Genomic DNA, 26,037 nt, shown 5'->3' on the forward strand with positions numbered 1-26,037 from the left:
CATGCAGCAGGACCCCCTAAGGTACAGTGCTCAATTCTATTGGGGAGAGTGTACACACCGATTGTTCATTGTTCATTGTTCCTGAATGAGGGACAGAAATGGATAATAGTTTCAGTGACCATCCTCATTGTGACCATACAGCAGAAAGACTTGGATAGAAAACAGCAGCAGGAATCATGGCACTGAGTCACTGGAATAGCAGGACAGTCAGTCAGAAATAAATATTGAAACGTCAGAATTTATTGCTGAAACTGTGTTGCTGGAACAGCGCAGCAGGTCAGGCAGCATCCAAGGAGCAGGAGAATCGTCGTTTCGGCCATGAGCCCTTCTTCAGGAATGAGGAAGGTGTGTCCAGCAGGCTAAGATAAAAGCTAGGGAGGACGGACTTGGGGGAGGGGCGTTGGAAATGCGATAGGTGGAAGGAGGTTAAGGTGAGGGTGATAGGCCGGAGTGGGGGTGGGGGCAGAGAGGTCAGGAAGAAGATTGCAGGTTAGGAAGGTGGTGCTGAGTTCAAGGGATTTGACTGAGACAAGGTGGGGGGAGGGGAAATGAGGAAACTGGAGAAATCTGAGTTTATCCCTTAAGGTTGGAGGCTTCCTAGGCAGAAGATGAGGAGCCCCTCCTCCAGCCGTTGTGTTGCTGTGGTCTGGTGATGTCCTTGGTGGAGTGGGAGGGGGAGTTGAAATGTTGAGCCATGGGGTGGTTGGGTTGGTTGGTCCAGGTATCCCAGAGGTGTTCTCTGAAATGTTCTGCAAGTAGGCGGCCTGAATTTATTGCTGAAAATGTGTTGCTGGAGAAGCACAGCAGGTCAGGCAGCATCCAGGGAACAGGAGAATCGAAGTTTCGGGCATAAGCCCTTCTTCAGGAAGGGCTTATGCCCGAAACGTCGATTCTCCTGTTCCCTGGATGCTGCCTGACCTGCTGCGCTTCTCCAGCAACACATTTTCAGCTCTGATCTCCAGCATCTGCAGACCTCACTTTCGCCTGAATTTATTGGTCAACCATAAAGTTGTTTATATGTCTCATTTTTCTGTTTCACATTTTCAATAACTCTTTCCTGTGTTCTTTATAACTGTGTTCAATGTTTGTAACTCTCTAACATGCCAGTACTGTGTCTCACTTTGATTCCCTTCTCTGCTGAAGTCTGTTTTTTGTACAGGTATAATTTTCTCAACTTTTTCTCTTATTGAGTCACAGAGATGTACAGCATAGAAACAGACCCTTCGGTCCAACTCATCATGCTGACCAGATATCCTAAATAAATCTAGTGCCATTTGCCAACATATGGCCCATATTCTTCTAAACCCTTCCTGTTCATGGTGGAGGATGGGGAACAATGTAGCTGTAAGAGATGTTCCTTTTTAAGGTATTTTCAGTGTTGGCGCTGATTTCCTTGAATTCTAGGAGCAGTAATTACTGTTTTTATAAGCTGTTCCAATGTTTTGGAACTTTGGGGGAAAACAAAAGAGTTCAAAACAGCAGCACTTTAAAAAGAAACAAGAGAGACAAAGGTAGTGACCATTTGGGAAGTGAATCAAACAAAGAAATAAACCTGCACAGCTGTCTGACCCAGAAGTGAACATGCACAGCTGACTGCCTCTACTGTTTGGTATCAAGTATCTCTGAATATCGGAGTTCATTCTGAGCTATAGAGAGAAGCTGAATAACTTGGGGTTATTTTCCCTGAAGCTTTGTAGGCGGAGGGGTAACTGTTTATAAAATCATGAGAGGTATAGATAGTTTGAATAGCCCAGGGAGGGGAGAGTCCTAAACTAGAGGTATAGGTTTAGGGTGAGAGAGGAAAGATTTAAAAGGGACAATGTTTTCACGCAGAGAGTGGTACATGTAAGGAATGAGCTGCTGGAGGAAGTGGCGGAGGCTGGTACAATTACAACATTTAAAGGCATCTGGATGGTTACATGTGTAGGAGGTGTTTAGAGGGATATAGGTCAAATGCTGGCCAATGGGGTTAGATTAATTTAGGATATCTGGTCGGCATGGATGAGTTGAACTGAAGCATTTGTTTCCATGCTGTACTGGTCTATGTCTCTATGACTCATGTACCCATCCAGATGCCTTTTAAATATTGTAATTATACCTGGCTCCACCACTTCCTCTGACAGCTCATTCTGAGTCTTTCTCAAACATGTACCATCTCATATATATTTCTTGATACTGTCTGAATCTAAGACAAACTCAGTTTTTATTACATTATTAAAAAGCTTTATTTATTTCAATTTCATTTCAACTCCCACATTAATACTATTGAACACGATATATCATGTTGTTATCAAAGATCGCTTTTGGTTGAATTGACAACAGTAAATTTGCAATCTTGAGATGAGTCATTTGAAATTTCTGGAAGAGAGAGCAAAGTACTTCGGCGTTGAAAGTAAACCACCTTGTGCAGACTGGAACTGTGGGTGATTCCTGACGGTATCGTACAGACTGGATGGGGACGGGGTGGAGGATCTCTATTGTGTAGACTGTGACTGTAGATGGAAATAGTCCATAGATTGAGGTTCAGATGCCTGGATAGATCGACAAAGCTGATCTCTTTCAAGATGAAAGAGTTGAGAGGACATTTGGCAAAGCTGTTCAAAATCATGAGGAATCTGGACAGAATAGATAAACAGAAACCTTTCCAGTTGGTGGAAAGCTCAAGAACCAGAGTCAGGATTTAAACCTGACAACATAAGGCAACATACTCAAAGATGACATGACCGACTAAATTATGTTAAATAGTTACTCAGCAAAAATTGAATTATTAAATGCATGATCTAATGCCTGAACAACTAATTAAACACATCACATACTTACCTCACATAATCCAATTCCATTTCTCCCTCAGATCCCTTTACAGTGTCCAGACCCTGACATAACATACAGTTTCCCCCACCCCCAGTTCCCCTGGAGACGTGACATCACCCCAAGCTCTCTGCCCCTGTCAAATCTGACCCATTCTCCTGCTCACTGTTAGCGCTGGGCTTTCCCCCTGCCCCATCCCCTTTCTCCTGTCTCACTGCTGCTGGAACTGACCCCAGGACTGTCCCCTTTCCCCACAACAAATTCTCCCATCAATCTCATCCTCCCCTAAACACTGGATTATCCTGCACTATGACATCTTATCCACTTGGCACCCTCCCCCTACTCAGCTGGCACCCTATCCACTTGGCAATCTGACACCCTGCTCCTATCCACATGGCACCTTATGTAGCTGTCCCTTTGCATATCTGCACTCTACACATATGCACCCCACCTGCCCCTCAGCCTAGCACCTTCCCCTCCCTGTACCTTAACACCACATTCATCTTATTAACTACAGCAGCTATTAAGGTCGCTGTCAGGAACCTTAAAACGACAGGATACAGCGTTCCTGATGAAGGACTTTTGTCCAAAACATCGACTCTCCTGCTCCTCGGATACTGCCTGACCTGCTGTGCTTTTCCAGCACCACATTCTCGACTCTGATCTCCAGCATCTGCAGTCCTCACTTTTGCCTCGGAGCCAGCATCTGCCTACTGTGAAAAAGGGTCATGTTTTACCTTCATCTGTCTAGCTCTGTGCTGTGGGAAAGAGCTGTCAGAATGGAAATGTAGTTGCACATTTCTCAGGGAACCCTGAGTTGAATCTCTCTCTCTCTCTCTCTCTCTCTGTTTCTCCCTGTCTTTCTCTCTCTGTCTCTGTCTCCCTCTCTCTCTCTCTCTGTCTCTCTCTCTGTTTCTCTCTGTCTTTCTCTCTCTGTCTCTGTCTCTGTATGTCTCTCTCTCTCTCTCTCTCTCTGTCCCTCTCTCTGTCTTTCTCTCTGTCTCTTTGTCTCTCTCTCTCTGTCTCTCTCTGTCTCTCTCTCTGCCTCTGTCTCTCTGTCTCTTTCTCTCATTCTCTCTCTCTGTTGATGAGTAAGGAACGGTTGATAGACCAATCAACTATCCCTTCCAAAACTTCACTGATGACTGAGAATGTACTGATGGGGAATTACTTGGTCAGTTTGTATTTGTTCTGCTTTTTTTGCAGGTCTGACATGCTTGGACAATTTTCCAAATTTTAATGGAGCAGCTTAGTTAGTTCTGTTACATTGTCAAAATCTGCTCAGTAATTGTACTTGTGTTCTTCCCAGAATAAATAAAATGTAATTAACTTTAATTGATTAAGGCTCAAGTTCTAAATTGTGGCAAGATGGATTTTGATGGAATTAGACAGCAGCTTGCAGGGGTTGATTGGAGTAGTTTGTTTACAGGCAAAGGGACCTCTGGCAACTGGGATGCCTTTAAAAGTGAGATAGCTAGAGTTCAAAGTCTTTATGTTCCTGTGAGGGTGAAGGGGAAGGTTGGCAAGAATAGGGAATCTTGGATGACAAGAGATATTGAGACTTTGACCAGAAAAAAGGAGGAAGCATGGCTCAGATACAGGCAGCTGGGATCAAGGGAATCCCTAGAGTTATACAGGGAATGCAGGAGCTTACTGAAGAAGGACATCAGGAGGGCAAAAGGGGTATGAGATAGCCTTGGCTGAGAAGATGAGGGTAAGTCCAAAGCGGTTCTTTAAGTATATTCAAGGAAAAATAATAACTCGAAAGACCAAGGGTTCTGTTTCCATGCTGTACATCTCTATGGCCAAAATGGACATGCATGTGTAGAGCTGTAGGAGATTGGCGATGAATATTTCTCCTCTGTTTTTACCGTGGAGAAAGACTTGAAAACTTGGGAACTTGGAGAAGTTGGTCGTAATATCTTGGGGACAGTCCAAATCACAGTAGAGGAGGCATTGGGAGTATTAGAATGTATGAAGGTGGATAAATTTCCGTCCTAACCAAATATAGCCAAGAACATTGGAAAAGGTTAGAAAAGAAATTGCAGGGTCTATGGCTGATATTTTTGCATCATTAACCATGAATGAGGTCCCGGAAGACTGGAGGGTAGTGAATGTTGTGTCCTTGTTCAAGAGGGGCTGCAAAGAAAAACCTGGTAACTATACACCAGTAAGACTAACATCGGGAGTAGGTAAATTATTTGAGAAGATTCTGAAAGATAAGATGTACGTGCATTTGGAAAGACGGGATTTAAGTAGGAATAGTCAGCATGGCTTTGTGCGTGGCATATCATGTCTCAAATATTTGTTAGAGTACTTTGTTGAAGTGACCAGGAAAGTTGATGAGAGCAGGGCGGTAGACGCAGTCTATATGGATTTCAGGAAGGTTTTTGATAAGGTTCCACATGGGAGGCTGCTCTGGAAGGTTAGCTCACATGGAATCGAGGGGAAGCTGGCAAATTGGATACACAATTGGCTTGATGGTAGGAAGCAGAGGGTAGTAGTGGAAGGATGCTTGTCGGACTGAAGGCCTGTGTCTAATGGAGTGTCTCAGGCCCATTACTGTTTGTTATCTTTATCAATGGTTTGGATGAGAATGTACAAGGCATAGAACATTACAGCACAGTACAAGCCCTTCAGCCCTCAATGTTGCAAATCAATCTGAAGCCTATCTATCCTGCACTATTCCATTATCATCCATATGTTTATCCAATGACCATTTAAATGCCCTTAAAGTTGGTCAGTCTATTACTGTTGCAGGCAGGGCATTCCACAACCCTACTACTCTCTGAGTAAAAAAACTACTCTGGCATCTGTCCTATATCTATCACCCCCTCAATTTAAAGCTATGTCCCCTCACGCTAGCTATCACCATCCAAGGAAAAAGGCTCTCATTTTTAACCCTATCTAATTCTCTGATTATCTTACATGTCTCAATTAAGTCATGTCTCAACCTTCTTCTCTCTAATGAAAATAGCCTCAGGTCCCTCAGCCTTTCCTCATAAGACCTTCCCTCCATTCCAGGCAACATCCTAGGAAATCGCCTCTGAACCCTTTCAAAAGCTTCCACATGCTTCCTGTAATGCGGTGACCAGAACTGCACGCAATACTCCAAGTGCAGCCACATCAGAGTTTTGTACAACTGCAACATGACCTCATGGCTCTGAAACTCATCCCTCTGCCAATAAAATATAACACACCGTATGCCTTCTTAACAATCCTATCAACCTGGCTGGCAACTTTCAGGGATCTATGTACATGGACACCAAGATCTCTCTGCTTATCTACACCACCAAGAATTTTACCATTAGCCCAGTAATATTTATTACCGTTACTCCTTCCAATGTGAATCACCTCACCCTTTTCCACATTAAACTCCATTTGCCACCTCTCAGCCCAGCTCTGCAGCTTATCTATGTCCCTCTGTAACCTGCAACATATTTCGGCACTGTTCACAACTCTATTGACCTTAGTGTCATTCACAAATTTACTAACCCATCCTTCAATGTCCTCATCCAGGTTATTTATAAAAATGACAAACAGCAGTGGACCCAAAACAGATCCTTGTGGTACACCACTAGTAACTGAACTCCAGGATGAATATTTTCCATCAACCACCACCCTGTCTTCTTTGAGCTAGCCGATTTCTGATCCAAACTGCTAATTAACCCTCAATCCCATGCCTCCATATTTTCTGCTATAGCTTACCATGGGGAACTTTATCAAACATCCTACTGAAATCCACATACACAACTTTAACTGCTTTACCCTCATCTACCTATTTGGTCACTTTCTCAAAGAACTCAATGAGGTTTGTGAGGCACGACCTACCCTTCACAAAACCATGTTGACTTTCCCTAATCAACTTATTCCTCTCTAGATGATTATAAATCCTATCTTTAACCCCTTACCCACAACCACAGTAAGGCTCACCTGTCTGTAATTACCAGGGTTGTCTTTAATCCCTTTCTCGAACAAGGGAACGCCGATTTCTGATCCAAACTGCTAATTAACCCTCAATTCCATGCCTCCATATTTTCTGCTATAGCTTACCATGGGGAACTTTATCAAACATCCCACTGAAATCCACATACACAACTTTAACTGCTTTACCCTCATCTACCTATTTGGTCACTTTCTCAAAGAACTCAATGAGGTTTGTGAGGCACGACCTACCCTTCACAAAACCATGTTGACTTTCCCTAATCAACTTATTCCTCTCTAGATGATTATAAATCCTATCTTTAACCCCTTACCCACAACCACAGTAAGGCTCACCTGTCTGTAATTACCAGGGTTGTCTTTAATCCCTTTCTCGAACAAGGGAACAATATTTGCTATCCTCCAGTCTTCTGGCACTATTCCTGTAGTCAATAACAACATAAAGATCAAAGTCAAAGGCTCTGCAATCTCCTCCCTGGCTCCCAGAGAATCCTAAGATAAATCCCATCTGGCCCAGGGGACTTATCTATTTTCACACTTTCCAGAATTGCTAACACCTCCTCCTTGTGAACCTCAATCCCATCTAGGCAACATTGAGGACTGCGGGTGCTGGAAATCAGAATCTAGGTTAGAGTGGTGCTGGAAAAGCACAGCAGGTCATCAGCTTTTGCCCGAAACGTCGATTTTCCTGCTCCTCAGATGCTGCCTGACCTGCTGTGCTCAATCCCATCTAGTCTAGTAGTCTGTACCTCCGTATTCTTCTCGACAACAAATAATTTTCTTCCGGTGTTAATACCAACAAAAAATATTCATTTAGCATTTCCCCTACCTATTCTGATTCCACACACAACTTCCCACTACTGTCCTTGATTGGCCCTAATCTTACTCTAGTCATTCTTTTATTCCTGACATAGCTATAGAAAGCTTTAGGGTTTTCTTTGATCCTACCTGCCAATGACTTCTCATATCCCCTCCTGGCTCTTCTTAATTCTTTCTTTAGGTCTTGTAACTCTCAAGTGCCCTAACTGAGCCTTCACAACTTATCCTAACATAAGCCGCCTTCTTCCTCTTGACAAGAGATTCAACTTCTGCAGTAAACCATGGCTCCCTGACTCAACCACTTCTTCCCTGCCTGACAGGTACATACTTATCAAGGACACGCAGTAGCTATTCCTTGAATAAGCTCCACATTTCAATTGTGCCTGTCCCCTGCAGTTTTCTTCCTCATTCTGTGCATCCTAAATCTTGCCTAATCGCATCATAATTGCCTTTTCCCCAGTTATAATTCTTGCCCTGCAGTATATATCTATCCTTTTCCATCGCTAAAGTAAACATAACCGAATTGTGGTCACTATCACCAAAGTACCCAGTACTAAATCCAAAGTGGCTTCACCTCTTGTTGGCCTGTCTACTTACTATGTCAGGAAACCCTCCTGCACACATTGGACAAAAACTGGCCCATCTAAAGTAATCGAACCATAGTATTTCCAGGCAATATTTGGAAAGTTAAAGATCCCATAACGACTATTCTGTCTCTCTCACTCCTATCCAGAATCATCTTTGCTATCCTATCCTCTACATCTCTGGAACTATTTGGAGGCCTATAGGAAACTCCCAACAAGGTGACCTCTCCTTTCCTGTTTCTAACTCAACCCATACTACCCCGGTAGATAAGTCGTCAAACGTCCTTTCTGCCACCCTAATACTGTCCTTGACTAACAATGCCACACCTTCCCCTCTTTTACCATCTTCTCTATTCTTATGGAAACATCTAAATCCCGGAACCTGCAACAACCATTCCTGTCCCTGCTCTACCCATGTCTCCCAAATGACCTCAACATGATTAGTAAGTTTGCAGATGACACTATAGTAGGAGGTATCGTGGACATTGAGGAATGTTATCCGAAATTGCAGCAGGACCTTGATCAGCTGGGGAAATGGGCCGAAGAATGGCAAAATGGAATTTAATACAGATAAGTGTGAGGAGTTGCATTTTGGAAAGTCAAATCAAGGTAGGAGTTTCATGGTGAATGGTAAGGCCTTAAAGAGCGTAGTGGAACAGAGGGAACTTGGACTTCAGGTGCATGGTTCTCTGAAAGTGGATTCACGGGTAGACAGAGCAGTGAAGAAGGCTTTTGGCACACTGGCCTTCATCAGTCAGGGCATTGAGTATAGAAGTTGGGAAGTTATGTTGCAGTGCTACAGGACGTTGGTGAGGCCACACTTGGAGTATTATGTTCAGTCCCAGTCACATTGCCTTAGCAAGGATGTTATTAAACTGGGAAAAGAAATTAACAAGGATGTTACCAGGACTCAATGGTCTGAATTACAGGGAGAGGTTGGACAAGCTCGGACTTCTTTCTTTTGAGCGTAGGAGACTGAAGGGGGGACCTCATAGAAGTATATCAGATCAAGAGAGGCATGGATAGGGTGAATACATTTAGTTTCTTTCCCAGGGTTGAGGAATCGTGGACTAGAGGGCATCAGTTTAAGATTAGAGGGGAAAGAATAAAAGGGAACCTGAGGAGCAACGTTTTTACACAGAGGGTGGTACGCAAATGGAATGAGCTGCCGGTGGAAGTTGTTGAGGTGGGTACATTAACAACATGTAAAAGGCATTTAAACAAATACATGAATAGGGAAGCTTTAGAAGGATATGGGCCAAGTGCAGGGAAATGGGGTTAGCATGGACTGGTTTAGGCCAAAGGGCCTGTCTCCATGAGTCTATGATTATCTTCATTTTGTTATTTCAATTATTACGTCCCTGTGCTTAACACTTGTTAATCAGCACGTTATACAAGGTCTCACAAATCACTGTCTCAAAATGCAAACCCTGTGAACCTCATGAAAATGTGACCCCTCTTTGTACCCTCCACGTCAGTATTCTTCCCTTGTTTGTCTTCTGCTCCCTTTGATGCACTGATGACAAATTGTTAGTTTGCCATTTAGTTGGATAGTCTTGTCTTTATTGCAAGGAGAATGGATTATAAAAATGGGCAAGTCTTGGTACAAACTACAGTAGCTACTGTTTGGGTGTCCTTATTTAAGGGGTCTATATGTATTGGAGAAAGTTCAATGAACTTCTATGTTAATTCTTCAAATTATATGCTTATCTTATTTTAAAAAAAAGCTTGAGTAGTTTGGGCCTAAAGACTAAAAAATAATTTTAAGATTCTGAATGGTCTTGACAGGCTTTTTCTCCTCATGGGATAATCTAGAATAGTTTCAAAACACGATGTCTCCAATTAAGTCAGAGATGAAGAGGAACCTTCTCCCTCAGCGCAGTGATAATCTTTCAAATTCTCTACCTCAGCAAGTAGTAGAGGTGGGATGACTGAATATATTCAAGGCAGAGTTTGACAAATTGTTGACGTACAAGAGTCAAAGATTCTGGACAGAGGATGTGTCAGGGTGATCAGGAAGGAAAATAAACTTATAATTAATGAAAAATCAGCCAGAATCTTCATCCATGTTAGAGCAGGCTTGACGGGCCAAGTGTCTTAGTACTGCTCCTAGATTTTAATTTCTTCAGTAGTATCAGTAATACAGGAAAATCTAACAAGTTTCTCTCTGTGCTCAGGTGGTTTATTTCACTGCGACATTCCCTTATGTGGTTCTGACCATACTCCTGATCTGAGGGGTTACCCTGGAGGGAGCTTCTAAAGGAATTGAATTCTACATCGGAAGCCAGTCAGACTTCTTCAGACTGGCTGATGCTGAGGTAAATGCAGCAATATCTATGATTGAATCTCATTAGTATTTTTAGTTGAATTGATTCATGTCTCAGTGCATTTACTTTCTGTTTGCTTGGGATTGTCAATTTAAAATCAGTTTCTTATTGTGAGTCCTTTATTAAATGTCAGAAAACTAAATTTAATTATTGCAAAGTTTTAACTGAGCTTGTAATGAATTCAAAAGAGTTAGTTTATGGTCTAGATCATCCTGCAATTAACTGGACAAAAGAATCGGGCATTGGCTGTGAAGTGTTAGATGACAGAATTTGATGAAGAATGGCAACATGGAATGAGATGAAATAGAATTTCTTCTTGATGCCTTTTTCTTTCTGAAATCTTAGAACTGATTCAGGTATAAGAGTATCAGGTGACATGTCACACTGATGTATGAAGAAAATATTGGCCCACATTTTGTTGCATCAAGGCAATAGAAAGGGCCCACTCTTGCTGAGACCTGTCCTTATTCATTTCTGTGTCAATGAGGCTTGATACTGCAAGTATCTGGAAATGGGAGATGGAAATCAAACATTATCTACATCTGAAATCTGGAATCTACATTGAAGTGAACATTAGAAGGTGATAGATTATATCCTTAACTAGTCAGATTATAGTATTTTGAACTAAACCATGCAAGGACTGAGGCAGAAAAGGAAATGTAAGTTTGAGTTGGTCACTTCAATGCTGTGACTCCTTCCTACCAGTTTAAGTGCCAGAGATTGTGACTGGTAGTAAATAAACACTTGGCACATCATTAAAATGCTACTTCAGTGTAATAGAGCTGAAAATGTGTTGCTGGAAAAGCGCAGCAGGTCAGGCAGCATCCAAGGAGCAGGAGCAGGATGATTCCTGAAGAAGGGCTCATGCCCGAAACGTCGATTCTCCTGCTCCTTGGATGCTGCCCTGACCTGCTGCGCTTTTCCAGCAACACATTTTCAGCTCTGATCTCCAGCATCTGCAGCCCTCAATTTCTCCTACTTCAATGTAATATTTTTCAAAAAAAATCACCGAGTCAATTCAATTCACAGCATAAGGACAGGAACTTCATTGTGCCCAATGAGGACATTGGTTAGGCCACCTTTGGAATATTGTGTGCACTTCTAGTCTCCCTCCAAAAGGAAGGATGTTGTGAAACTTGAAAGGGTTCAGAAAAGATTTACAAGGATGCCACAGTTGGAGGATTTGTGTTATGGGGAGAGGTTGAATAGGCTGGGGCTGTTTTCCCTGGAGCATTGGAGGCTGAGGGGTTACCTTATCAAGATTTATAAAATCATGAGGGGTATGGATAGGGTAAATAGACAAGGTCTTTTCCCTGGAGTGGGGGAGTCCAGAACTAGAGGACATAGGTGAGAGGGGACCTAAGAGGCAACTTTTTCACACCGAGGGTGATGCATGTGTGGAATGAACTGCCAGAGGAAGTCATAGAGTCATAGAGATGTACAGCATGGATACAGACCCTTCGGTCCAACCCGTCCATGCCAACCAGCTATCCCAACCCAATCTAGTCCCACCTGCCAGCACCTGGCCCATATCCCGCCTAACCCTTCCTATTCATATACCCATCCGAATGCCACTTAAATGTTGCAATTCTACTAGCTTCCACCGTTTCCTCTGGCAGCTCATTCCATACACGTACCACCCTCTGCGTGAAAAAGTTGCCCCTTAAGTCTGTTTTATATCTTTCCCTATGGTTGGAATTCTGTATTCCTGAAGAAGGGCTTATGCCCGAAACGTCGATTCTCCTGCTCCTTTGATGCTGCCTGATCTGCACTTTTCCAGAAACACATTTTTAAGCTCTGATCTCTAGCATCTGCAGTCCTCACTTTCTCCATTCTGTATTCAATCCAAAGATACTGCCACATTTGTGAATAGGTAATGGTGATCACTATTAGTTTCTCAATTTCTCTGACAGCAATTGAATGTTCATTTCCATTTATATTCTTTATCCACTTTTGACACATGTCTGCAGATTACAATGCAGTTTTAAAGTGGATAGTAACAACTATTGCATGGTACCTATTGATATTAAAATATTTAGGTTGCTGTAATATTGCTGCAATTTAAAAATGAATCATTATTTGTGCTGAAAGGTTTTATGTGTTGCTTTCAATAAAAGTATGAAGTAAACTGGGATGGTGTGAATGCTGCAAGTAATGAGTTTAGAACATAAGAACACAAGAACTAGGAGCAGGAGTAGGCCGTCTGGCCCATCGAGCCTGCTCCGTCATTCAATAAGATCATGGCTGATCATTTCATAGACTCAGCTCCACTTATCGTAGCCCACACACATTCCACAGTCCACTCACCATAACCCTTCAGCCATTTACTGTTCAGAAATCCAACTTTGCCTTTTTAACAAGGTAGCCTCGACTGTTCCACTTGGCAGGGAATTCCACAGATTCACAAGCCTTTGGTAAAGAAGTTCCTCCTCAACACACTTCTAAATCTGCTCCCCCTTATTTTGACGCTATGCACCCTCGTTCTCATTTCACCTACCAGTGGAAACAACCTCCCTGCTTCTATTCTATCTATTCCCTTCATAATTTTATATGCTTCTATAATATCTCCCCTCACTCTTCTAAATTCCAATGACAACCCCAGTTAACTCAATCTGTCTTCATAAGCTAACCCATCTCAACTCTGGAATCAACCTAGTGAACCTCATCTGCACCTTTGCCAGTGCCAATGAATCCTTTCTTAGGTAAGGAGACCAAACCTGTGCACAGTACTTCAGGTGTGGTCTCACCAGCACCCTATACAGCTGCAGTATAACCTCCCTGTTTTTAAACTCAATCCCCCTAGCAAGGAAGGACAATATTCTCTTTGCCTTCTTAGTTACCCGCTGCATTTGCAAACCAACTTTTTTGTGATTCACTCACAAGGACACACAGGTCCCTCTGCACTGCAGCCTGCTGCAATTTTTCATCATTTTAATAATAGTCCATTTTGCTATTATTCATTTCAAAATGGATGACGTTACATTTAGCAATATTGTCAGACCCTTGCCATTCACTTAGTCCATTAATATCCCTCAGTAAATCCTCAGTGTTCTCTGCACACTTTGCTCTACTACCCATCCCAGTGTCATATGTGAACTTTGACACACTGCACTTGGTCCCCAACTCCAAATCATCTCTGAAAATTGTGAATAATTGCAGTCCCAACACTGATCCCTGAGACACACCACTAGCCATGGATTGCCAATCAGAAAAACACCCATTTATGCCCACTGTTTGCTTTCTGTCAATTAACTAATCCTCTATCGATGCTATTACATTGCCTGTAACACCGAGCACCTTTATCTTATGCAACAGCCTTTTGTGTCACACCTTGTCAAATACCTTCTGGAAATTGAGTCAGTCACTATAAAGCATCGCTGGTGGAAGAACGTTTCAGACATCTCAGAGGGAACTTGGCAGTAAATGATAGACAGTAATGATGACCGTCCCGTTTAATAGAGATATAGTTCTCCAGAGGGAGCTACTTTGGTCAGTTCACCATGGATTAAGCATATGAGTCCTCAGTATTTTCAAGATTAATGTCATTTTATCCTTTGAATAAGTTTGTGTTTAATTTCCCTCCAGACACTAATTTTATTTTCTATTTAACAGATCTGGAAAGATGTTGCAACACAAATGTTCTTTTCTGTCTCAGTGGGTTGGGGCAGTTTAGTAGCATTGTCATCCTTCAATAAGTTCCATAGTGACTGCTACAGAGATACCATCATTGTCTGTCTGTGTTGTTAATTTTGCTACAAGCGCATTTGCTGAATTTGTCATCTTCTCCATCCTTGGACACATGGCTCATGTACAAGACAAGCTTGTCTCTGAGTTTTCCCAGTCAGGTAAACTGGTAAAAGTATTAAGGGTCAGACAGCTTTAAAGTTCTCTCTGAAATGAATCAACCTGACATTTCAATGATTCCGGTGTCCAGACAATTCTCAGATCCAAATTGATAACCACACTCTGAAGAACAATTTCTGATGAAGGGCTTATGCTTGAAACATTGATTCTCCTGCTCCTGGGATGCTGCCTGACCTGCTGTGCTTTTCCAGCACTACACTCTCAACTCTGAAGAACAACATACTGCCATGATGTTTGATTTATACTGTACAAGGATTGGAGCTGAATAATGCAGTGGAATACCTGGGGATTGAACCCTCACTCTTAAAAGTGAACTTTTGAAATAATCACAAAACCTCAAAGCATTCAATTAACATTGTAGTCCAATATAAAATCTGCTTTTTGCCTTAGAATTATATTTTATGTGAGCCATATTTCATGTTTTATGAAAAAAATTTTGAATGAATTCTACAATTTATATTTATAATGTGAACCACTTTCAGCATATTACGTGTCTAGGTGACTCAGAGTTGGTTTTTATTTATTTATGACATCTATTACCAGTACTGTATTTTTTGCTCAAATTATAATTTGCTCACAGCACATTTTTCATAGAGTTTTTAATGTGAAAAACATGTTTCATATAAACATACTGTGCAATGCCAGTTATATCTTTTGATGATGCTGTAATAAATAATTAATAATGACTCGGCCTGCATGGTGGCTCAGTGGTCAGCACTGCTGCCTCTCAATACCAGGTTCGATTCCAACCTCGGGTGACTGTCTGTGTGGAGTTTGCACATTCTCCCTGTGTCTGCATGGGTTTTCTTTGGGTCCTCTGGTTTTCCCTCACGGTCCAAGGATGTGCAGGTTAGGGTGGATTAGCAATGCTAAGTTATCAGCACATCATTACACTTTGGTGACGTGAACAATTTTGCAAATGTTGACAAATTAAGAACTAAAAAAATTAAATGGATGCTACCTCAGTAACCAGGTAACAGCACCATTAATCGTATCATTTCAATTTTATTCACCGAGTAGGTTTCAGTTTAGTCTTCATTGCCTACGCAGAGCCATTGCACAGTTTTCATGGGCAACATTCATGCTATTCACTTTAGGAGTTGACACACAATTTGGAAGTTTAGGTAAAAATGGCATCACTTAAACAACTGACTTCTATTGAAAGAATTATGACAGTATTGAGCAAAACAGTAATATTGGTGATGTTGGTGGACACATGCTTAATATTTCTTTGTAACATTTGTTTCCTCATTGATTTTTCTCTCAGACAATCTCTTTGTTTTAAATGATTAGCATCTGCGTTGAAATAAAATTTAGGGCAAATTACACCAACATCTGAATAATCTCACAGTACAATCTGTTTGATATTTATCGTGGTGGTTTTCAATCTCCACATTCATGCTCTGCCTCCTTCCTCTGCTCTCATACCTAGACTTCATCCCTTCACATTTGTTTGAGACAGATCTTGCTGCTCAAGGGATGGGGAGTTTTATTTACCTTCCTCATGGGGACAGGATGGTCAGCAAACTCAATTGCTAATGTTAAAACTCACTCACATTGAAACATCCCGCAAGATGTCTGAGGATAATGATGACACTGTTTTCCTCTGCATCAGAGTAACAGGAACACATCTGAGAAAGTGAATGCTGTAGAGCTAGAGAAATGGATGGAGAAACCTTTTTCTCTGGCCTCTAGGGCTTTCGGCTCTCCAGTGATGTGTTATCCTGTTATTGTGCAAGTTATTAATTAATGATTTCATTTGACATTTTCTTCCATCAGAAACAGTTATGACAGCCCTACAGGACCAGTTCCCCACATTTCTCCGATCAAAGCACTCTCTTCTGACAGCTGGCATTTGTTCATTATTTTATCTCCTTAGCCTTCTTTGTGTGACATGGGTAGGTTGTAATTTGGCGATGTAAGCTGCTTTCACATGTACTCAGTAACTCTAAAAGATGATCAAATTCACAGGGTGAAATAATAAAGAAGGAGCTTGTGCTCTGGTCCTTTTTGCAGTTGTTGAATATTGTGCAACGATCATGTCATACTGACATCTTGTTGTGATTCTGAGTTCACTCTCACAGACATTGCAATCTCACACTGGGACTGGGAAACTGGACCTCATTCTATTCATTTGAAGATATGGTATAAGATTGTTCAGCGGGCATATTTGTTCGTGAGATTAGTTGTCACAGGGAAGCACAGCTGATCTCTTTTCACAATGTGTACTGCGTGGGTTTTATAGCTATTAGTGACATATATTACATCGAGGCTTCTCGCTCATCAGCATGTTCCTCTTAAAGTGATATTACCATACTCCATTTTTCTCTCCAAGATCACTTAACATATATTAATGAAAATAAATGTATCTCAGCTGGTTATGAGAACTGTTCTTTCCTTCAAAGTTAAGTCACTGTGTATAGCAGTTTAAGAACTGAACAATTTAAGGCTACATAATATATCAATGATTTAACAATCCTCTCAGATGTCATGATCATATATCCTTTCTGAGATTTAAATCAATCAACTGGCTGTTCTTGACTCACTGGTATTTTGCTGCCTTTTGCGTTGTTAAAGGGCAGATTGTTTTCATGGTGGGGTTCCACAATTTCATTGCCTGAGTTTATACCTAGTGGTGTTTTGTGCACAATTGGAATGCTCAATGTTATAATGTTGTACAATTCCCTGAATTCTCTCTTATTTCCCCTTCTCAATTTTCCATTGGATATTGTGACCTTTTGCGTTCAAGGCTCACTGTACTTCCTGAATACTTCTGCAGGTGACCATGTTCACTGGATGGGATGTACAATTCAAACCTTTTACCATTCACACAAACTGTACAATTCCACACCCAGATGGCGACTGTGTGCTGCCTTCATTCTCCTTTGACTATCAAGTAGTTTATCCCATATTTCTGATGACTTGGTAAAGTTGTTCGGACTTGCTTGTAAACATGATTGTTATTGGTGACGGAGAGCCCATATCAAGGGATATTGTTGTTACACGTGACATAGCAATATGGAGACGGTGTTTCGATGCCCTGCATTTCATGACAGATGATTGAATAGTATTGCATTCAGCAAAACTGTTGGGTCTGGAATAATGTGGCGAGGCTGTCACATGATTTAGGCCCCATTTAGTACACATGCAAGGACATGTCCTATGTCCATTAAAGATTGTGTTGTAGTCCAATTTCAGATGTTTTCTCCAGGTACACTAAATAAAATGCATTTTGTACTCATGGTGACTGCCATGGGTGTAGTTGGGATATCCTTCCAATGTCTGGTGGTTGGAAACTTGGAAAATTAGTCAATGACATGGAGAAAAATTGGCATCATGGACAATAAATAAATATTTTCCAATCTTTCACCAAGCGTAAAATGGAATCTTAAGAGGGTAGAGCGATCCTTTCCATTGATGTGGTGGATGACTTCGACATGCCTGATACACCCTCACTGTCTTCTTGATTTTCCTGTTGATCCCTGACCAATACACAGTGAGTTGTACAGGGGCCGTTTTCACTCATTGCCCATATGCTACTGGTATAATTTGGCAATATAGCTTGGTAAAGAGCTTCAGCTACAAGCATCATTGAAGGACATCTAAATCATCTGTGATTGGAGTCCATCTGGCATCTTTTGTATCCCATCCGGCTAGAACTCCATAATAACCTTCCAAAATGCCTTCAGTCGTGGCTCATTTGTTATCTTTCTCTTGAAGTGATTATGCTTCTGTTGACCAATACTCATCAGTTTCACACTGAACATATTTTCTCATTTAATGTTTTGTAAGTCGAGCAAAATAGCCAGTCATGTTAGGCTTTGGTCCATCTCTCATTCTGTCTGAAGTAACTATTTTGCTGCACGGTTTGTAACAAATATCAAAGTTGTATCCCTGACCTTTTACAGGACGTTGTTGTAGTGGTGCATTTGTCTGTGATTTACCCTCGAAGGATTTTCATGGTTTTTTTCTACAATGAATCATTTGCTACACATACACATATGGAATCTTGCTTTAATGCACACCAGAGCAAATGTTTTATGTTTTATGTTCAAATAGTTAGATTGTTATTAGAATAGAATTTGGATTCAAATGCAATTGATTTACCATATTGCGCCATGTATGCTCCTACCAATGTTTTGCGATGCTGTAACCATCAAATCTGTCTCTTTCTTTGATTTATGGTATTGCAGAACACATCTCTTCTGACAATGTTGATTTAAGTGACATGAGCATATGGTCCTCCTGCCAGACACGTAGGATGTTCCTCCTTAAGAGGTCTCTTAATGACGATGCTTTATCGGCAAAGGTTGGCATGCAAGGTGCTCAGAAGCTTAAGTAAAATCCAAGGCATCTGTCCTGATGTTTCCACTTCATGTTTTGTTTTTAGATTTGATCTGGGCACAAAAGCAGGAGGTTGCATCACTCAGAATGTGCCGAGTTTCCTTGCGCAATTGCTTTCTTTTCAGCCTATTACCTATCAATCCATGAGTCAAACACTTCATTTTCCTGCCTCCAGCTGAGACCTTCGGAGTTCCAACTTCCCGGTGTCATAATTAAATGGCAACCAGACAGAACTTTACTCTCCGCAATTCAGGGATTTCTCTCCACCCCTGTTCATCACTGCCACCCACCAATGGAGGAGTCAGGCATCAGGCAAAACATGGTGCCAACCCCTGAGGGTTGGCAACGGGAGGCCATCCCAGTTAATAAAGGCAGCCCTGGACAGAAGTGACTGTGGAGGTAAGTGCCCTTTGGTAATTCAAGGGATCCTGGTTCCAGTTCCACAAGAGAATTAAACTAATTAATTAAACTAATTCAGCAGGGGAATGGAACCAATATTGTAGTTGGAGTATAAGGGAGGATGGGAATAGTGAAGGTAGAACTAAGATTTCAAGATTGTAAGAAGGCACTGACAGGCAAGAAGTTGATTTGAAGTATGTCTATTTCAACGCCAGGAGCATCCGGAATAAGGTGAATGAACCTGCAACATGGGTTGGTACCTGGGGTTTTGATGTAGTGGCCATTTCAGAGACAATAGTAGAACAGGGACAGGAATGGTTATTGCAAGTTCCGGATTTAGATGTTTCAGTAAGAACAAAGAAAATGGTAAAAGAGGGGGTGGTGTGGCACTGTTAGTCAAGGACAGTATTGCGGTTGCAAAAAGGATGCTTGAGGACTCGTCTACTGAGGTAGTATGGGCTGAGATTAGAAACAGGAAAGGAGAGGTTACCCTGCTGGGAGTTTACTAAAGGCCTCCGAATAGTTCCAGAGATGTAGAGGCTAGGATACAAAAGATGATCCTCGATAGGAGCGAGAGTGTCAGGGTAGTTGTTATGGGGTACTTTAACTTTCCAAATACTGACTGGAAATACAATAGTTAAAGTACTTTAGCTGGATCATTTTGTTCAATGTGTGCAGGAGGGTTTCCTGACACAGTACATAGACAGGCCAACAAGGGGTGAGGCCACATGCGATTTGGTACTGGGTAATGAACTCAGCCAGGTGTTGGATTTGGAGGTAGGTGAGTACTTTGGTGATAGTGACAACAATTCTGTTATGTCTACTTTAATGATGGAAAGGGATAGGTTTATACTGCAGGGCAAGAGTTATAGCTGGGGAAAAGGCAATTACAATGGGGTTAGGCAAGATTTAGGATGCATAGGAGGGGGAAGGAAACTGCAGGGGATGGGCACAATTGAAATGTGGAACTTATTCAAGGAACAGCTTTGGGGATCCTTGATAAGTATGTACTGGCCGGTCAGAGAGGAAGTTGTCAAGCACGGGAGCTATGGTTTACTAAGGAAGTTGAATCTCTTGTCACAAGGAAGAACAAGGCTTATGTTAGGATGAGATGTGATGGCTCAGTTAGGGCATTTGAGAGTTACAAGTTAGCCAGGAAAGACCTAAAGAGAGAGCTAAGAAGAGCCAGGAGGGGACAGGCAATGTCATTAGCGGATAGGATCAAGGAAAACCCTAAGGCTTTCTATAGGAATATCAGGAATAAAAGAATGACTAGAGTAAGATTAGGGCCATCAAGGATATTAGTGGGAAGTTATGTGTGGAGTCAGAGGAGATAGGGGAAGTGCTAAATGAATACTTTTTGTCAGTATTCACACTAGGAAAAGACAATGTGGTCGAGGAAAATACTGGGATGCAGGCTACGGGACTTGATGGGATTGAGGTGCATAAGGAGGAGGTGTTAGCAATTCTGAAAAGTGGAAAAATAGATAAATCCCCTGGGCCGGATGGAATTTATCCTAGAATTTCTAGGAAGCCAAGGAGGAGATTGCTGAGCCTATGGCTTTGATCTTTATGTTGTCATTGTCTACAAGAATAGTGTCAGAAGACTGGAGGATAACAAATGACCCCTTGTTTGAGAAGGGGAGTAGAGACAACCCTGGAAATTATAGACCTGTGAGCCTTACTTTGGTTGTGGTAAAGTGTTGGAAAAGTTTGGAAGACATAGGATTTATAATCATCTAGGGAGCAATAAGTTGATTAGAGATAGTCAACACTGCTTTGTGAAGGGTAGATTGTGCCTCACAAACCTTATTGAGTTCTTTGAGAAGGTGACCAAACAGGTAGATGAGGTTAAAGTGGTTGATGTGGTGTATATGGATTTCAGTAAGGCGTTTGATATGATTCCCATGGTAGGCTATTACACAAAACACAGAGGCATGGGATTGAGGGTGATTTAGCGGTTTGGATCAGAAATTGCCTCTCTGAAAGGAGACAGAGGGTGGTGGTTGATGGGAAATATTCATCCTGGAGTTCTGTTACTAGTGGGGTACTACAAGGATCTGTTTTGGGTCCACTGCTGTTTGTCATTTATATAAATGATCTGGATGAGGGCATAGAAGGATGGGTTAGTATATTTGCGGATGATACTAAGGTCAGTAGAGTCGTGAACAGTGACAAAGCATTTTGTAGGTTACAGAGGGACATAGATAAGCTGCACAGCTGGGCTGAGAGATGGCAAATGGAATTTAATGTGGAAAAGTGTGAGTAGTAACAGGAAGTAGTAACAGGAATGCACAGTACTGAGCCAATGGTAAGATTCTTGGTACTGTAGATGAACAAAGAGATCTCGGTGTACAGGTACTTGAAAGTTGCCACCCAGGTTGATACGGTTGTTAAGAAGGCAGACGGTGTGTTAGCTTTTATTGGTAGAGGGATTGAGTTTCAGAACCATGAGATCATGCTGCAGCTGTACAAAACTCTGGTGCGGCCGCACTTACAGTATTGTGTACAGTTTTGGATACCGAATTATAGGAATGATGTGGAAACTTTGGAAAGGGTTCAGAGGAGATTTACTAGGACATTGCCTGGTATGGAGGGAAGGTCTTACGAGGAAAGGCTGAGGGACTTGAGGCTGTTTTTGTTGGAGAGAAGAAGGTTGAGAGATGATTTATTTGAGACATATAAGATAGTCAAAGGATTAGATCGGGTGGGCAATGAGAGCCTTTTTCCTATGATGGTGTTGGCTAGCAAGAGGAGACATGGCTTTAAATCAAGGAGTGATAGATATAGGACAGATGTCAGAAGTAGTTTCTTTACTCAGAGAGTAGTAGGACCATGGAACGCACTGCCTGCAATAGTAGTAGACGCGCCAATTTTAAGGACATTTAAGTGGTCATTGGATAGACATACGGATGAAATTGGAATAGTATAGGTTAGATGGGCTTCAGATTGGTTTCACAGGTCAGCGCAACATCGAGGGCCAAAGAGCCTGTACTGCGCTGTAATGTTCTATGTTCTAAGTTCTAGAAAAGCTTTCTTCTCCATCAATGTTCAACTCCACCAATGACAGGCTTTGGAAATCCTCACTAGATGACCTGGGAGTGGCCAGGACACATGCAGACAAAAGGACTCACACGTTCCTGTCTCTTTCCAAGATCCACAAAGCAAACAGCGATGGCTGCTGGAAAACAAGGGTCCCCCATCTCCAAAATGGCTCATGGTACCTTTTCAAAACCGTCTGACTGGTACAGAACAGAGATGCAATACTGCTCCCACTTCCCCAGAGCCATAGAGCACTATCCTCCTTAAGATGAGGTTTTAATGCTGGAACAACTCCAGTAGGGGCTTGCGTTATAGCCCAGGATGGATGTGTCACATTCCTGGTAGTGGGCTGCACCCTTTACAGTGGACTGCCTGACAGAGGCACCAGAGATCATGCAGAGTCAAGCCAATATAGCAGAGTCTGCCCAAGCAGGGTGCTGTATTGTGACTGTTACCTGTGAGCACATATCTGCCTCCATGGCCACCATGGCCACCGTGGAGACTCAGAACCTCTGCTGGATGTGGGCAGGGACCCTCACTTCCTTACTTTATTCATTCATTCACTTCCTCGCTCAGGATCTATCAGTCTCTCTCCTTCTTCCTTGTCTGAAGGCACAACGTCTGGCTGGTCCATCTCCACCTTTTCTGTGTTCACACCCCATCTTTGAGCTTCTCTGGATCTTCCTGAGCAGTCCAGGCAATGGAAGTGCATCTTCAGTAGACCATTTGTCTGTCCAATCGTGGCTCTGATGGGCGGCATTATAGCACATTTACCATCAATCTGAGTTGCATGGTGGATCGGTATGCCAACATATTGACCTTCGCATGCTGCTGTCTGTCTCTTCTGTGCACCAACCTCCAGGCATCTGACTCAGTCTTAGGGAATTGTCATCCACATGTCAGCCCTGAAGATGAAGCAGGGGAGCAAACGTTCAAGGAATCTGGGAATTGTGTGCAATGTAAGCATTGTGACATGAACATCCTTCGATCATGGATTCAAACAGACATGCATGAATTGTTGTCCGTTGCTATCAATGACCTAGACATTGAGTGAAATCCCTTCCTGTTCAGGAACCTGTTTGGATGTTGCCAGGGAGCTCTGAGTACCATTTGTTTACAGCTGGTTATCCCATGTACTTAAAGGAAACCAGTGCTGGCTGTAAATTTAACAGCACCATCACCTTGATTGTCTGGTTCCAGAGTGAACTGGGCAAGCTATATTTTTTTCCCTGGAAAAATCTTCATGGACATCACGAGTGCACTTGTGGATTGCGTTTGGGAGATGTCAGTAGATCCACCTACTGATGTTCGTATGGAGCTGCTAGTGAGGACCTTCAATGCCACTGTGATCTTCAGAGCCACAGGCATTCACTGCCTCTCAGGGCACAAGACCTGCAGGAAGCTGGCAACTATAAGTGATGCTGTCACTTCCATCTGCATGTATCTGCCTCACTTTCAATAGACCTTCCTCTTCAGGCACTGCTTTGGTCACCCACAGCTGCAGTCCCTTGAGCCTCATACCTATGGTTCTGTTGGCACTGGCCATTCCTCCTCCTTAGCCTCAGCAATGCCAGTACAGCTGTCAAACATCTGACTTTGAAGCAATGGCTTGTGATGGAATATCAGAAACTAAGATGTTTGTTTCGTTTTGGAATGAAAAGAAAAAGATAAGAGCTATGGGTCTCCTTGTGTTTGAAAAGCAAAAATTTAATATGCCAATGTGGCACATTTTTGGAAAGCTAACATAATTTTATCACTTCTTGCAAGATTAATTGGATACAGAGGCAGAGATTTTAAGCGTCAGTTATACAGGGCACTGGTGTACCATATCTGCAGTGGTCGATACAGAATTGGTTGTATTATTTAAAGAAGGATGAAAATATATTCAAAGTACTTCATAACAACTGTGCCCTTACTAAATGGTGGAGCAAGCACCTCAGGACAGGAAGAGCTATGCCTGATCTATGTTCATCTATTCATATGTTTGTGTTGAATTGAATTGAATTGAATTTATTGTCATGTGTACTGAGGGACAGTGAAAAGCTTTGTCTTGCGAGCAATACAGGCAGATCACAAAGTTAAGTAGCATAGGTAAGTAAATAATAGGTAAACAGCAGCAAAAACAAAACACAGGTACAGGCGAATGTTATGAGTTTATGAGTCCTTTCAGTATTCTAACAACACTAGGGTTAGACAATGGGAATGTAGTTGAGATACTGAGCGGGGAGGGAGATCATTGTTATTTCCTAAGAGATCATTCCCATGAACACAGTGTTCCCAGGCAGTTAAAACTGGAGACAAAGGGTTAAGATGTGGCGGTACAGTGGCTCACAGGGTAGCACGGTGGCGCAGTGGTTAGCACTGCTGCCTCACAGCACCAGGGACTCAGGTTTGATTCCACTCTCAGGTCTGCATGGTGTTTGCACATTCTCCCCATGTCTGTGTGAGTTTCCTCCCACAATCCAAAGATGGGCAAGTTAGACAGATTGGCCGTGCTAAATTGCCCAGGGAAGTGCAGGCTAAATGGTTTAGCCATGGGAAATGTAAGGGTATACACGTAGGGGGGTGGGATGCTGATTGGTGTGGACCTATTGGGCCAAATGGCCTGTTTCCACACTGTAGCGATTCTATGTACAGCAAGTGTCATGCTTTCTAAATCTAGAAAGTATTTGACCCAAGTGAGATCAGACTTGGAACACTGTGGGTAAATTCTTATCTCCTCATTTCAAAAATGACATATAGTTATCAATGGAGAAGGGAAAACAGCAACATATTTGATGCTCAAACATAAATGAATGACAGAAAATCGAGCATCAAGTTAGAATTGTGTTGGAACAATTCTTTAGATGAGTCATACCAGACTCAGAACGATAACTCAATTTCTCTTTTCACATATGTTGCCAGATCTACTGAGTTTCTCCAGCATTTTCTGTTTTTGTTTCAGATTTCTATCATTTGCCGTATTTCGCTTTATTTATAATTGTGAGTTTTACAAATACCCACACGTATATATATTTCAAATCTCATCAAAATCTGCATTTGAAAGTAGGAATACTGTGATCCTCCTGTGTAACTTCATTGAATTTTCAATGTAATTTTAGGCTGGGATTTACTGGTTACCTTTTATGGATCATTACGTTACGGGCTGGATTCTCGTTATAACAGCTCTCCTGCAACTCATTGGTTTCAGCTGGTCACTCAATCATGAAAAATACTGAAACAAAATAAATTAAATTAAATTATAGTACTTTGTGGACCTTAAGGTTTCTTTAGTAAAATGGAACCAAATGAATTGTTTGATGGGCGTGGCAATTTGTATCAAAAGGTGATGGGAATTTAAGTGCGCTTTTTATTTGTTAAAGATCTTTCCCTAATCGGTTACAGAAACCAACATGAAACACACAGGGTTTACTTTTGTGTCCTTTACTCGTGATCCAATTGATTTTCCTGGATTACAGCTTGGGGACAATTTTACTGCAGTCATTGTCTTGTTAATTGCTGATACTTGTATCTTTCCATAGATCCAAGACCAACTAGTCAGTTTATGTTGTTAGACGGCTTCACAAACATGGGATGTGCAATGGTACCTGACTCACCTTCAGTAGCGGTGATAATATTAGCAGCCAGCTCACAGTTGTGTGTTTGTTCTATGTAATTCGGCAGCACAGAGCCCAGACTGTGTAAGTGTGAATTTTTATAGCAGTATAAGTACTTAAGACAATGAGACCATTGGATGGAGGAGCTGAATTAGGCCATTCAGCCCATTGATACTGCTCCACCATTTGATGAGGTTTTGGATGATTTGACGATCCTTAACTCCACTTTCCTACCATTTCCCCATAACGTTTGATTCCTTTATTGATTTTCAATTTGTCTATCTTACTTGAATAGCCTTCTAAACCCAGCCT

General features: G+C 41.9%; 1 protein-coding gene across 1 annotated transcript in view; it reads left to right on the plus strand.

Moving 5' to 3' along the window:
* The window catches only part of LOC122557541 (sodium- and chloride-dependent neutral and basic amino acid transporter B(0+)-like), an 81,182-nt gene extending 55,835 nt beyond the window's left edge, over positions 1-25,347 (plus strand). The window contains exons 5-6 of the mRNA XM_043705288.1: positions 16,124-16,242; positions 25,231-25,347. Of these exons, the coding sequence (XP_043561223.1) occupies positions 16,124-16,242; positions 25,231-25,347 (236 nt within the window). The remainder of the gene's footprint in view (positions 1-16,123; positions 16,243-25,230) is intronic.
* Positions 25,348-26,037: the final 690 nt, after the last annotated feature.

Source organism: Chiloscyllium plagiosum, chromosome 15 (assembly GCF_004010195.1).
Source record: "Chiloscyllium plagiosum isolate BGI_BamShark_2017 chromosome 15, ASM401019v2, whole genome shotgun sequence".
In the NCBI taxonomy this organism is placed as follows: domain Eukaryota; kingdom Metazoa; phylum Chordata; class Chondrichthyes; order Orectolobiformes; family Hemiscylliidae; genus Chiloscyllium; species Chiloscyllium plagiosum.